Source organism: Tauraco erythrolophus, chromosome 4 (assembly GCF_009769465.1).
Source record: "Tauraco erythrolophus isolate bTauEry1 chromosome 4, bTauEry1.pri, whole genome shotgun sequence".
In the NCBI taxonomy this organism is placed as follows: domain Eukaryota; kingdom Metazoa; phylum Chordata; class Aves; order Musophagiformes; family Musophagidae; genus Tauraco; species Tauraco erythrolophus.
The window spans coordinates 38,759,682-38,775,070 of NC_141468.1; the positions used below are offsets into that span (position 1 = coordinate 38,759,682).

The following is a 15,389-nucleotide window of genomic DNA, read 5'->3' on the forward strand; positions in this document are numbered from 1 at the left end:
CTGTCTTACCATTGTCAAAGGAGCATTTACCTAAAACTAAATATTATTGTTTACCTAAATATTTGCAGTTAGAATGTGCTTTTAGCCTACAGTTTGGAGAGGAGAGGAAGTTGCTGTTAAAATATGCTTTTAGTCCCTGATTTGTCAAATACTTACTATATTTTATAAAATACTTTCCAGGTCCTTTTGTCAATCGTATGATATGAAGCAACATTCCACTAAAGTTTTCCGTGATATTGTGAATGCACTGGGGTCCTTCATCCAGTCACTATTTCTTGTACCAAGCACAGGGAACACATCAGTGACACCAAACCAAACTGGTAAAGCCTTGTCCTTACTATCATTTTAGTTTTCCAGCAATTTCTTTAATAACAAATTCTGATTTGATTCAATACATACATTTGGCTTGGTACAATTCTGTACTTCTGCGTTCATTGAGGTAAAAAGCCAGCTTGAGACAAACTGGAGTTTTCAGGTCTGGTACAACAATCTACCTGTATTGTGTAGAAGATGTAGCCCGCAGTCAGCAGAGCGGTGCTCCTGCATTTCTATCTGCTTCTACAGCAACCAAGCTTCTTGGTTCACAACTCTTCCGACGGAATTATTTCTAATTTCTGACTATAACAAATTTATCTGATTTCTGTCTCCTTATGCGGTTATTTCATTTATGGCAGTGTGAAATTGAAGTGCTATGTGTTTGCTTCATCCTGGGAGGCAATAGCTAATTCTTCTCGATACTCAGGGACAAAACTGGACTGAGGAGGCCAAGAGGTACAAAGAAAAAGTTGTGTTTTATAGATGATCTTTGCTTTTTCTGAAAGCTGAAAACAGAAACTAAACTTGATTGTCTCTTCTTGCAGCCAGGGTTTTGGCATTTTGCTAGGTATACTTTTATTTCTGTAAGAAGAAATGGTCCTCCTGTTAATGCCTTTGCAGGTGTTTACATCTGAGTTAAGGCTCTCTGCTTCTTCCCATGGTTGTGGAAGCAGAGGCCTCAGCAACAAACAATATAAAAATAATTTCTAAGGATGTCTTTTGACATGCCCTCTTAAAAGAGGTAATAGGTAATCAAAGTATAATCATTATCTATCACCTCTGCTATTAAATTAATAAACATTAAAAAGCCTAGTTTTAGACTCACACCTTCCAGGGTTCACTCCTGAAGTCTGAATTCCGAGTTGGTGTTAGCATTAATAACGTGAAGAAATTTGTGTCAGTAGCTGTTGTTCAATAGCTGTCTGTATGGATGCTGATAGAAAACTTCTAGTAGTATTATTTCTGGGTTAGTTTAATCCGTTTAAGGTAAATCAAAAAAGTACTTTCCATCGTGTAACATGCCTGTATGAGAAGCCACTCGTTTCTCATGTCTCTTTCTCATGCATTTCTCTTCCTGCCTCTTTTCCTCATATGGCCATGTCTAACATGCAAACAGCAGATCAGTGCAACCTGATTTTCCTGCTGAGTCTTCTGATGATAACGATAGCCCTGTCATAGCAGGCTGTCTTACACACAGGTAGTTGGCTTTTGAGCCTCAGTTTTGCCACAAAGTAGATGTTTCACAGGAGAAGTTGAAAGCTGCATCTACTTAAGTTTTGTGTCACCTTTGTTATACTGGTGTAATGTAAGCCGTCTTACCACTTTAAGGAGTTATGTTGGTATATAAAAATAGTTGTATATATCTGACTGCTCAGTGGGATCACAGAAAACGACACCAGTGTGTTACTGGCAGCATTTGGTTAACCATTTCTGGTTAGCAGTATGATTTATTGCTTCACCCTGTTAAGCTTTAATGTGTTAAAGTGTGTACATAGGCTTCTATGTGTATTCATGTTACCTGAACTTGTAGTTTAATCTCTTATTAAAAGCGAGCACACCAAAATGGCAGTTGTTACGCTGATGTTTTAAATGCTGTGAGTCTCCCTGTTGGAGACTCTGCCCTTCTCTCCCTGTTGTCTGTATAGAGAGAGTCTGAACTTGCGGTACCTACTCCTGGGTAGTACTTCTGTATGTATACAGAATTCCTTGTCCTTTTATCTACATTTTTTGGCTTCTTAAATTGAAACCAAAATTTATTCCCTCCTAGCTGTTGGTTGGCATGTTGTCAGCACTTCGTTGAGTTTTCTTCTACCTTGACATGGAAAAAATTTAAACATTGCAGTTGTTTGAGTTTCTTCTTGTGGCTTTTGCATTTCTGAAACCTTTAAAGTTTGTCATGATCTTTGTTCTTGCAATGATTAACCTTTCTTTCCTACTACTGAGTTCTAGATGCAACTATTCGAGTAATCCTTAACTTCTAAATATCTGACTGACTCTTCGCTAAAGTATATATTGTTTTATCAAGACCGTGTAAGTTTAGTTCATTCCCAGAATGTTATGAATACTGAAGTACCTTTCACAGAAACATTTTATTCTGACTAAAATAAGGCAGTTGGCATCAATCAACTGTGCCTTTTAAACTAATTGCTTTGCACATAAGATTGTGTTTTAGGCAGCAGAGGGAGCTCAAAAATAGTTTTTTGTGTTGATGGTGTTTTTTTATTATTGAGCAAGGTCTCTCGGCTTAATCCATGTATCTCGACTTAAACGTAGGAAAGGATGTTTGCTCATCACTAAAATTAGATTGGTTAATTTTATCACTTTATTTTTCTGAACAGGAAGCAATGCATCGGGGAATACTGGCTCAGCGCAGACTAACCCTGGAGTGCTTGGAATGGGAGGAGGTGCAACTGTATTACCTGCCTTTGAGTACAGAGGCTCTTGGATACCTATTCTGAATGTAACAGTACAAGGCAGTGCTAAAGCTACCTAGTAAGTACCTCTATCTTTTTGAAAAATCTATATAACAAATGTTTTTCTTTCCAGCTTGATAGTTTAATTTTTTTTATTAGTAGCTATGGAGGTCTTCATTTCGCTGGCATTGAGGTATATTAAGGGTTTTCTTTTTATTGGTGCCATGAGGTGTTATGATTTTTTGCTATTTTGTCCGAATGGTCTGGATTCTCATCCAAATGTCCCCTATGGCTTTAGCATCTGTTGGATTTTTTTTCATAACATACTGTTGCTGTATATTAACTCTTCACTTTTAGGCCTCACTACAGTGTATATCAATTTTAGAATATCTTTTGCTTAGTTGTGTAATGGCAAACATTAGGGGCATTAAGCAAATGGGTCATCAGTGGGAGTGAAAAATAGCTTTCTTACATCAGCTTTACTGTATTTACGGTTTTTATTGAACAGGATTTTGTCGTAGATGTTGGCCAAGTTGCCATTCCAAACAGTATATTGACCTATATACAAAGGTTAGACTGTGAATACTCCTTAGAATGACCAATTATTTGTTATGACTTTGTATAATGGAGATCATGTTCTCAGTTTAGAGCTGTGAATACTACATAATTTTTGAAACAGTGGAAGTTTTTTTATATCAATCATGACCATTGAGGGTCAATCTTTTCCAAATTGGAAGTTATTTGTACAACCTGTGAAATTTTGGCATACTAATACTCAGCAAAATCAGTAAATAGCTTGGATCTCAATACTTTTTTAAGGCAGAAACTCCCTTATCTGCCTTTGAGACAAGGAAAGACAAATTCATCCTCAGATTTCAGTAGTTTAACATGTATGTGTTGACTTGACTTTTTGTTCCAGCAGTGGCCATGAATGTTATTTTAGGTTACCTGACTGTTCTCAGGAAATGCAAGTTTTTAACAAAAGTAGATGAAAGCTAGTTCATGCTTTGGCCAGCTACTACAATCTCCTGCTTTTCTTCCCGTTTTTCTTCACTTTCTGTTCTTAACTGACTCAAGATCTGTTCTTAACTGACTCAAGAGCATTGCAGCCACCATCAGTCTTCCGTGCTGCTCTAACTTGTTTGTATCTTACCTTTGGATCATTTCAGTGGCTCTTCGATCCCCACTGAGTAATTTTTATATTCTTTTTTCCTTCTGTGTAAGATTACGGAATTGTCACTAGCATGTCTTGTCAGCAGTTTTTCTCATATCTTGTACTTTTGTCTGTAGTCCCTGCATGTAAGGAGATGACTAACTGTAACTGTAGATTTGGGTCACATCCTGGCATTGATTTTTCTCCTACTGCTGCCATTAGGTTTTCATACAATGGCCGCATCTTACACTTCTACACAATGATTTAATTGGAGATATGAATTGTGAACAGAGCTGGCATAGAGGTCTTTTTACAAGTGTGGGCCTGTCTCTTCCCAGACCACTATGCCTTGTCTTCCTCTTTACGTGAGGAAGTAAGTGTTTTTAAGAGGAACAGACAAAGACTATTCAAGACTTTTCATGACCATTCACATGTAACTGTAACAACTTGCTTCACTTATTCAGTAGTTTGCTTTCCCATCTTTGAAAGTAAGACTACATGACCTCTAACTCACAGGTACATTGTAACTATAAAACCCATTAATAGTTTTAATTAGAGCCATATATATACACACACTTATCTGTAGGTAGAGGGTGAAATGTTGACCGTTTGATTTACTTATATTGCTGCTGCCCCCAGGTATCTGAGGCAGCCATCTTCAGGAAATTAGAGGTAGTAAATGAAGCATTACATGTTTGGGACAAGAAAAATCCTTTATGCAGAAAAGAGTGGTGGCACTAGAGTATACAAGTGTCTTTGGTATGATGTAGCTGGAATGCCTGGCCTTTCTAAGAGTAGTTTGTAGAGGAAATGATGCAATAGTGGTTGTTGGGGTAGCAGGTGGTTTTTGTAACAGACTGTCTCTCCGTTGTGTACATGCTGCTGCCGTGGCAGCTACGGTCTCTTTCCTGTTGGATTTGTAACTCAGCAGTTCTTTATGTGCAATTAAGGTAAAATATGAAGAAAAGCGGCAATGAGGCTGCAGTTCCAGCATAGCGATGTTTTAATTGCATGGTTTTCAGCAATGAATCATGTAGACATTTCCTCTTCGTACAAATAACTTCCATTGTTTACCTGTGCATGTATGTGATGAATATTTGGTCGTATATTATCTAGCTATGACAGGCTTTTCCGGTTATATGGACACAAAGATAACGACAATGGAATGTCTGATTTGTTCTCAGTCTGTTGTAACTATATTCACACTGTCATGACTTTCTGACCCATTTCCTCTGTTCTTGCTATGTACTTGTGTTCTTCTGAATAGGTTCTATTGCAGTGACTTTAAAATAGTAATAAAAGTAGAAGAATTGATTCAGTGATGCTTGTTAATATGTGTTAATTTTTTTTAATATTTATTTGCAGTTCTAAATACTGTACTCAGTTTGTAGCCTTTCATTTACTATTTCATTTAGTGACTTATTTACTCTTTTGGTTAATGACTTAATTAACCAAGAAATTTTATTTTCTTGAGTTACTATAAATCTTGAAGGGTGGTATTTGGGACCTGTTTGTACTTGACATTTGTCTGGAATCTTGTCTTTTATTGTTGTTTTTAATCTCTGTGGTACTTTTACACACTTACTTGTCGCACTTGCAATTTTTTTAGTTTGGAAATGCTGGACAAAGTAGAGCCACCTACGATTCCTGAAGGCTATGCCATGTCGGTGGCATTTCACTGTTTACTGGATCTTGTCCGTGGTATCACTACCATGATTGAAGGAGAGTTGGGAGAGGCAGAAACAGGCAGTCATACCACAACAGAGACAACTTTATTACCAGCACGGCCTTCAGAGCAGCAAGACTTGCAGTCTGTGTCTGACCAGTCGGAGAAAGAACTAGGTACTGGAAGATGCAAACACTATGTAACATACAGCAGTTTTACATGAAGCAGGATTAAAATAGTTCATGCTTTGTTGCTTAAATTTATTGTTTCCAAATCGTATATAAAAACTTTTAATGAAGTGGTTTTTGTTTGGGTTTGTTTTTTTTTTTGTAACCGAACAGCAGTAGCCTCTAAAAAAAAAAATAGTTGACTTGATGTACTGTTTCTGTCCTATAGCACCTTATCCGTAGACTCCTTATATCTGTTGATACTGTTTAATATGTACATATGTGGGACGTGAGGGAGAGATTACAGGCATTCTGTTCTCCAGAACTACTGTTCTGCCTTCCTGTGTCCTTTATTCTGCTTAACACTGAGATCCAAGGTCACAAGAGACAGCTTGACAGAGAAACCGGGAAGTTATGACCATATTAAAAGAAAAATGTACTTCTAGTAACAAGATGAATGTTTTAACGGAGAGATTTTCAGTAAGACTGAAGTATTTAGGGAAAAACTTCTTTAAAAGCAGAGCTAATATGAACCGAGGAGGTTGGTTTGTGCCGGGACGCGGCCGGTGCAGGCGGGAGAGGGAGCGGCGTGTCCCGGGCGCGACGCGCGGCGACAGCGCTCTCCATGGTGCTGCAGCGGCGCCGGCGCCGGCTCCGCCCGGGGCGGGGCGGGAGGTGTGGAAGGGATACGGGCAGGTGACAGGTCTGTTAGACCTGTATTTCTTTTCCCTGTTAAACTAAAGGAATTTGGGGTCGGGGGGAAAGGAGGACGATAAATACGTGGGGAGAGTACTTTTCCTTCACTGCAAAATTTCAGTGAGCTTCTTGTCCCACATTTATGTGCTTCTGAATGTTTATTTTTACAGACAAAAATTAAAAATAGTAATGTATATTTTTGTAAGATTATTTTTTTGGTGTAATTCAGAATAAGCATTGCCTCGATGACATTTTTGACTTAGGCAATGTTACTTCAAATGCAGCTGTTTAAATGGTACTGGTGTGAGTGTGTGTGTTTACGTGCATATAGAATCATAGAATGGTTTGGGTTGGAAGGAACCTCAAAGATCATCTACTTCCAACCCCCCTGCCATGGGCCGGACACATACGTGTGTCTATGTAAATATACACCTAAAACCACACTTTAAAAGCTGCAGTAGCAAGCATTTTGCTTGTGATATAACTGAAAATTATTAAGTAAAATATTATATTTCTGCTATAAACAAGTATATGTATTTCTTTCAAGTTAGCAGAGCTGTCTGGGAAGAAATGGTGAATGCTTGCTGGTGTGGTCTTCTGGCTGCTTTATCCCTCCTACTTGATGCGAGGTATTTGGTCTTTCATTTCTCTTGATTTTTCAAATTTGACATTCCCAGCTATATTTTGAACTGATTTTTGATTCCGGTCAAGTTGACAGTTGTATGAAAGAGTGCTGTTCATGGCACCTGAGCAAACAGGTTTGTGAGTTAGTGATGGCTAAACTGAGCGAGGATCTGTTAAGAGTAAATGACACAGAAGTCTCCAGAAGTCTAACATCAAACTTTAATGTATTTCAGTGTAGATAATTAATTACATTTTCAAAGGCCTGAGTTTAAACTATTTAAATTATTTTCATTCCATTTTACTTTGACTGAATGTTTCAACACATTGAAGTGATTCTACCTATGTCGTATTGCTGTTGGTAACAGACTAAATAATGTCTCAGTTCTTGTTAATACTATGCAGTAGGAGTGGAAAAGCCAGTTACTAGATCATAACTTTGGTAACTTAATTGTCTCTTTCAAAAAGTCTTTTGTTATCAAACACCATTTCCTGAAATTAGTGTTAAATATCTCCTCATAGTCTCCTTTGACAAGTCATTCAGAACTAAAGACCAATTTTATAGGAAATGATTCTGAAGAATTTTGTTGATTGATTATGCTTGCTCATTAGTATTTATAGAGTTGACAGGTTTAAAGTATATGTTCTCATTGCTTTCAGTTTTGGTTAGCTGCCTGCTTCGTGGATTAATTCTTACTAAACAATGTGTACTCTTTCAGCACTGATGAAGCTGCCACAGAAAATATTCTAAAAGCAGAACTGACCATGGCTGCACTTTGTGGAAGACTGGGTCTTATAACATCAAGAGATGCCTTTATCACTGCCATTTGCAAAGGATCCTTGCCTCCTCACTATGCCCTTACTGTATTAAACAGCACAACTGCAGCTCTGTCCAGCAAATGTAAGTATATACGTTTTCCTTAATTGTGTTTCTGTGTATTGTCCTTTAAATACAGATGTTCTCAGGATGTGATTGCAAAGATATGCAACTGTAATATTTGACTATAGTAAATTATGTTAGAATCCTCAGACAGAATCGAGACAGCCTGCTTTCAAGAACTCATTAGTCTTGCAGCATCTGCTAGGTATCATTCTAGTCAATCTAAAACTTCCTGAATGCTTAGCATATACCAGAAGTTCGTATTCTAAGGAGGTCTGTCTATCGTCCTAAAGATTTCTTGGGATATGCAATTAAGGCATTCAAATCCTGAAAAGATCTCTGGGCAACTCAGATACTTAAGTATCAGATACTTAAGAGCTGGCTAGAACATCCTGCATTTGTGGTTTACTACAGTCTTCTACAGTTGTCTAGTGATAGTAGTATTTACTGTGTAAATGGAAGGTCTTAAGTTCTGGGCTCTGTTCAGCTTTCAAGAGGTTGAATTGATGCTTCACACATCCTGAGAGAATGTTGTAACTCACAGGATATGCCAATTGAGGATGTACTCTGTTTCTAATTTTGAAAATGAATTACTGTGTACCAAGAAAGACAACTACCTAGAGAATCCACAGATGGATTTAACATTAGACCTCTTAGTGTAAAGCAAAAATACCTTAGTTAGGGAACAAGGATCAGCACCTTTACTCCAGCCCACAAGCTAAGTGTATTATTAGACCGTAAGTCTGTGAAGCAGTGCGCGTGACTGAGCTACACGAATCTCTATGGAAATGAAGCAGTGAAGTTATTTTATATAGGTTACTCTTCTTTTTACAGGTGAGTTATAAAATGGTTGTCTCGAAGTCTTGTATTGGAAAAACATCAGGACACAGCGTTTATGGCACCTTAATTTTTTGAGTGCATTAGTACAATGGTACCACACAGTGATACCATTTACACACAATTACCACAGATAACTGAGTTGAGACAAATCTAATGTTCGTATCTTGGTACAAATACTTCAGTCTTGATTATAAAATGTATTAATGTATTGCAAGCAATATCTAATAGTGAGAAGGAGTAATTGCTGACTCCTTTAACTCCAAGAGGCAATGACATAATAATCTAAATTTAACTGAAGGTCTCAAAGTGAGCTACCTGGGAGCTAATACTGTGAAAAAATTTTTTGGATTGCGTTTGCCATAAGGTGGTTGTTGCTATGAGTAAGTACTGGATTTTAAATTTATATTTTTTCTCTTTTCAATTTTCCTCTAGCATATTCCATTCAGGGACAGAATGTTCAAATGATCAGTCCCTCAAGTGAGTCTCATCAGCAAGTTGTAGCAGTAGGGCAACCCTTAGCTCTTCAGCCACAAGGAACAGTAATGGTAAGTACAGCTTCTAAGTGATCTCATCCTGTTTAACTGCTTCTGCATCTCAATATGTCTCAAATATAGACAACAGATAAATAGCATTGTTACAAATACTGATTATCTGAAATATTATCCTAAGCTTTTAATTCGGAACAGCCCTGAACAGTAAAATTCTCTAATGGTAAAGACTTACTCTTGTTTTTTATCTGACTCTTAGCTCACCGGCTCCCATCCATTCCATTTGAAAAACCCTAAGCCTCAGCTCTGTTATGTGCCTGTGTGTGAAGGTTCTTTTATATGGTATTTTTAAGATAGACTCTGATTTTGTGGAGAAGATGCACTTAAAGCTGGAGTACTTGAACTTGTGTCTTTGATAATAACGTGAAACTGAGAGAAGAGGACAGTGATCAAATCATATTAGACTCCAGCAAGATAAGACTGAGAGAAGGAGAGATACTGAACTACTTCTCTAAAAAAGATACAGTGCAAACAAAATGGAATCTTAAAGCTATTTAGTGAAAAATGGCAATTTTCCTAGATGCAATATTATTGTAGAATAATAAAAACTGTGTGGTCATTTGGTTGTCTTTTTCTTTTTTTTAGCTGACTTCAAAAAATATCCAGTGTATGAGGACATTACTAAATTTAGCTCACTGCCATGGAGCTGTTCTTGGTACATCGTGGCAACTTGTCCTGGCTACTCTTCAGGTATAATAGGAAATATTTATGCCTTGCTTTTATGCCTTGCTTTTTTGCCATAATTCAGGTTTGAGTTTTTATGTGAGCAATAGAAGAATTATAGAATAGAATCATAGAATGGTTAGGGTTGGAAGGGACCTCAAAGATCATCTAGTTCCAACCCCTCTACCATGGGCAGAGAAACCCTCCACTACACCAGGTTGCCCAAAGCCTCACGCAACCTGGCCTTGAACACTTCCAGGGATGGGGCATCTACAACTTCTCTGGGCAACCTGTTCTAGTACCTGACCACCCTCTGAGTGAAAAATTTCTTCCTTATATCTAATCTAAATCTGCCCTCTTTCAGTTTAAAGCCATTGTCCCTTGTCCTATCACTACGTGCCCTTGTAAAAAGTCCCTCTCCAGCTTTCCTGTAGGCCTCCTTTAAGTACTGGAAGGCTGCTATAATATCACCCCGGAGCCTTCTCTTCTCCAGGCTGAACAGCCCCAATCCTCTCAGCCTGTCTTCATAGCAGAGGTGCTTCAGCCCTTGGATCATCTTCGTGGCCCTCCTGTGGACCCTCTCCAGCAGCTCCATGTCCTTCTTGTGCTGGGGACTCCAGAGCTGAACGCAGTACTGCAGGTGGGGTCTCACGAGAGCTGAGTAGAGGGGCAGAATCACCTCACTCGACCTGCTGGCCACACTTCTTTGGATGCAGCCCAGAATACAGTTGGCTTTCCGGGCTGCCAGTGCACATGCCGGCTCATCCACCAGCACTCCCAAGTCCTTTTCCTCAGGGCTGCTCTCAATCCATTCTCCGCCCAGCCTGTACTTGTGCTTGGGATTGCCCCGACCCATGTGCAGGACGTTGCACTTGGCCTTGGTGAACTTCATGAGGTTCTCACAGGCCCACCTCTCCAGCCTGTCAAGGTCCCTCTGGATGGCATCCCTTCCCTCCAGCGTGTCCACAACACCACACAGCTTGGTGTCATCTGCAAACTTGCTGAGGATGCACTCTATCTCACTGTCCATGTCACCAACAAAGATGTTAAATAGCACTTGTCCCAGTACTGACCCCTGAAGAACACCACTTGTCACTGGCCTCCACTTGGACATTGAATCGTTGACCACAACTCTTTGAGTGCGACCATCCAGCCAATTCCTTATCCACCGAGTGGTCCATCCATGAAAACCATGTCTTTCCAGATTAGAGACAAGGATGTTGTGTGGGACAGTATCAAATGCTTTGGATAAGTCCAGGTAGATGATGTCAGTTGCTCTTCCCCTATCCATCAGTGCTGTGACCTCGTCATAGAATGCCACCAAATTAGTCAGAATAAGGTTTGATTCTGCTCATGGTGTAATTTTAATTTCCTTGAGTAAGTACTGTAGCATTTCCCTTGAATTCTATTTCACTGGAAGGCTGCTTGCTAGCTCGAGTACAGTGTCAGTTGCCTCTCTACTTGAAAAGGCTTTTCTGCTGGAAATGATTTTTTTGTATTTCAGCATCTTGTGTGGATTTTGGGACTGAAACCTGGTGTTGGGGGTGCATTAAAACCTGGAAGAGCTGTAGAAGGGCCCAGCACAGTAAGCATGATCGTTCATTTTACAGTTAATGATTATGCAGTATTCTCTATTGCAATCTATAAGACACATTTCTGTCTCTTTTTCAAGGTTCTCACTACAGCAGTTATGACTGATCTGCCAGTTATATCCAACATACTTTCAAGGCTTTTTGAAAGCTCACAGTAAGAAACCTTATCTTATAATTAAAATAATATGTGTGTTTCAAACTTGGCAGTGTTTTGATAGCTGTTATTTTTCAGATACCTTGACGATGTGTCTTTACATCACTTAATAAACGCCCTTTGCTCCTTGTCCCTGGAAGCCATGGATATGGCCTATGGAAACAATAAGGTATAAAAGGAGTTCTTTATTTTCTTTTTAGATGTTTCTGTGAAACAGGCAGAAGACTTGCGCATTTATCCTTCTAGCTAACTATTTCTAATATTAAGACAGTAATAGATGTTATAATCTAGAGTAAAAATAAATTATGAACCAGAGAATGTCTTGTTTACAGTGGGTCATATGGTTACTAAATTCTCTGAACGTTCTCATTGTGTTCCTGCTATGTTTTTTGTTAACTAAGGAATGTCATGTGTTTCTGTTAATCAGATTGTGGGTGGATAAAAATTTACAAGCCCATGTAATTTCAGAAGTTAGGGGTTCTGAATAGCACAGTATGTTCTGTGAGGTGCTCGTTTTCGTTTCAGTTTTCTTTTATGATATACTTCTAAATTGTCAGGCTTTTTCTGATATTAAAAAACCCCAGATAATTCGTATTTACTTGGGAAAATGATAGTATGCCTGTTAGCCTCAGTAAACAACCTTTAACTCAGAAAGGTCAAAGACCTTATGATTGAATAAGATTGAGTATATATTCTCCTAGTCATAATTTAATCCCAGAGGAGGGTTTTTGACAGTTTTAACTTCATCTTTTACGCTGGAGATAATGATGACAGAAAATATGCTTTATAATACTTGACAGCTACAGCAACTGAGAATGAATTAAAATAAGCGAATTTTCTGTTTAAGATGAGTTGAAAATGAGAATAAAAAAATCAGCAGAAAGGGGAACAGAGAATAATTTATGCAACAGTCATTTTGACTATATATTGATTTAAAAAAAAAATCTCACAAACATTAAAAGAAGCTTATCACAAATATTTTCATATGTATTTGATGAGTGGGGAATTTTGTCATATTCCTGCAGAACGTGTATTAACCCGATGAAAGGTAAAGCATAAGGAGATTCTGAAATGAAATATTCTATATTGTTTGTTCATATATAATTATAACTTTAAAAGTTGTGATGGGAAAAACTATTTTGCTAGTAAAATATGTTATAAAACTGATTGGAGGGAGGGCTATGTAAGAATGACAGTTTTGAGAGGAATATCAGTGCTCTGGTTATTGTCGAACTTGGAGAAAACGATATGAAAAATCCTGAAAGTATTCTTCATGGTATGCTGTTGCTACCCCCTTGTGGCTTCTCATGAGGTACTGCAGATGCTGTGGAAACTTCCCAGCCATGCTGCCTGAGCTGTTTGGGACAGCGTTCACAGCCTATGGAACACGGTAGCTCAATGAGATCAGTTGCACTTCAATTTAAAAATTATAATGCAGCAACAGGTTCTGACATTCTCTGAGTTACCTCAAAGTCGTGTGTTCAAATTCCATTTTATTAAGGAACCATCACTTTTTGCTGTTGCTAAATTACTGGAAACAGGACTGGTTAACATGCACAGGATTGAGATTCTTTGGAGACCTCTGACCGGTCATCTTCTGGAGGTAACTAATTGCTTTTATCAATTGTACTTAGTTTGTATTAACAAAGATCATGTGGAAATGCATTTTAAAAGTGTAATTTTTTAAATAAATCTACATTGCATTTACAGATTTTGGTTTACGCACTTTGTTTTTGCAAATTGAATGCATCACAATTCGAATTTAAAAGTGAATTTATATATTTAAATTCCACTATTTTAATATCTGTCTTTATGGTGCTATCAGTCTTTATATGTTTTAAACATGGCAATGTTTAAAATCATCAGGTTATTATACTGCCGATATCTGTTATAATTAAGGTAACACAAACAGATTTCACTTAGGATTCACAGAGTACAAATACCTAGGAAGATTTAAAGTTATGTTTTTGTGTCCTTACCAGATAGATTGAAGCCATTAGATTTACTAACCAAGGATTTGTTTGTTTTAAAAATTTTTAAGCTAACTTTTTGAATGGTCTCTTTAAGAGAATATTGTGCAAATATGAAAACAGGTGTAATAATCCAATTTCAATTTCTTAAGTATTTTAACTTCAACATGAAAAATATGCTCCATCAAGGAAAAAAAAAATTACATTTTGAATTTGAAACTAAAACCAGATTATGGAATGTAATTGTAAAGTTTTAATTCTCTACACAGATACGTAGAGGAGCGAAATGCAAGAACAGGGTTTGATTTTTAAAGTGGGTAAAGGAGAAAGCTTTTCTTCCTCATTTTCCAGAAAGTATCAGACACTTTCTTAGAACCAATGCATTAATTCAAACAGTATTAAGAATTGGCCATTTCTAACCTTATTTGTGGAGATCATTTCCACATAATCTTTTATCTAGGAGAAGAAATTTGGGTACTTAGGTGTTTAAAGACTTAAAGCACAAACATTTCTTTCTCTTGTCTTCTTTCCCCTTCCAAGGCAGTAAGGTTCACTGTGCACATTTTGAGACTGTGTTTTCATCTAGCAAGCAGTCTGTTTCAGTCTGTTGTCCATTGTAGGTATTTGCCACTGTTTTACAGGAAATACACAGTCTATTTCAGCTTCTTTTAAAGTACTGCCTTATTTCCTTTTAAATCTAAGTCACTAAGGTACAATAAGGAAGGATAAAACACCAGCTGCAAATTCACTTAAACACACCTGAGGGAAGAATTCATTCCCCGTCTCTGGAACTGATTATCTGGTCAGATTCAGAGCATTATGAAGTAGTTCAAATTCTCTCTTTTTTTTTTTATATAGGGTGACAAAAATATAAGTAGTTCAGGAGAGTAGCTATTTCTTGTCTGCGTTTTTTAACATTAAGCTAGCGTTTCTGCATCTCCTTTTTAGTTTGGCTGGTGGCTGATACGGGAATGGTCCACCAACCAAAACCACCATCCTTCCTTATGATCCTGCCTGGGTCTTTGATTCTGGGTTTTCACAGCTAGGGCTGGAAGAGTGGGTGAAAATAATTATGTAGAGGTCAATGGAACTCTAGACTTAATCTTTTATTTGTTTGAGGCTACTGTATCAGATACGGGACAACAGTTCGTACTAGGTGTCTATGCAGCCGATTTGCACAATGTTTGTAATTTTTCTGTTCTGTAAAAAAGCAATTAGCAAAACTAGGAGGTTTAGATAATTAGGAGACAAAGAGAAATGAAGACACGCATTTGAAACTTAAGCTTGAAACAGTATTTGCTGCAGTTTTGTCAAGTTTTTGAAATAATGGAGTGTAAGGCTTATTTTATATTCACTATTTGAGAACATAGACGAGCAGACACTTTCCGTGTTGGCTATTGTCATGCTTCCTCACTTGGTTATGTTAAGCAGTGCATGAAGGATGAAACTTTGCATTTTATAGTAGCTTAAGGATAAGTTAAACCTGAAAGTTTCAGGCATTCATTGAAAGTTGTTTGATGCTTTTTAATCAATCGTTATCTGAATTAGCAGTTAGTATGTTTGTTTTGGAAAATGCATTGGCTTGAACTGCTGTGGTTTTCATTATGTTTCCTTCTGTGTCTTTCACTGCTTCCTGTTGCTTCCTTGTTCAGAAGGTATGTCTGTCCAAAAGATAAAAATTTTTCTACTATTAAACCTAATTTTATCATC

At 37.7% G+C, this 15,389-nt stretch overlaps 1 protein-coding gene across 7 annotated transcripts in view; it reads left to right on the top strand.

Moving 5' to 3' along the window:
- The window catches only part of MON2 (MON2 regulator of endosome-to-Golgi trafficking), an 88,054-nt gene that overhangs the window by 30,962 nt on the left and 41,703 nt on the right, over positions 1-15,389 (top strand). For 6 of the 7 annotated variants that reach the window (XM_086610817.1, XM_086610816.1, XM_086610820.1 and 3 more), the window contains exons 10-20: positions 181-320; positions 2,655-2,808; positions 5,492-5,724; positions 6,959-7,040; positions 7,752-7,933; positions 9,185-9,297; positions 9,886-9,990; positions 11,468-11,548; positions 11,636-11,709; positions 11,788-11,878; positions 13,211-13,312. In XM_086610817.1, the coding sequence (XP_086466943.1) occupies positions 181-320; positions 2,655-2,808; positions 5,492-5,724; positions 6,959-7,040; positions 7,752-7,933; positions 9,185-9,297; positions 9,886-9,990; positions 11,468-11,548; positions 11,636-11,709; positions 11,788-11,878; positions 13,211-13,312 (1,357 nt within the window). Of the gene's footprint in view, positions 1-180; positions 321-2,654; positions 2,809-5,491; positions 5,725-6,958; positions 7,041-7,751; positions 7,934-9,182; positions 9,298-9,885; positions 9,991-11,467; positions 11,549-11,635; positions 11,710-11,787; positions 11,879-13,210; positions 13,313-15,389 lie in introns of all 7 variants that reach the window. The other variant, XM_086610821.1, reaches the window with a different exon arrangement.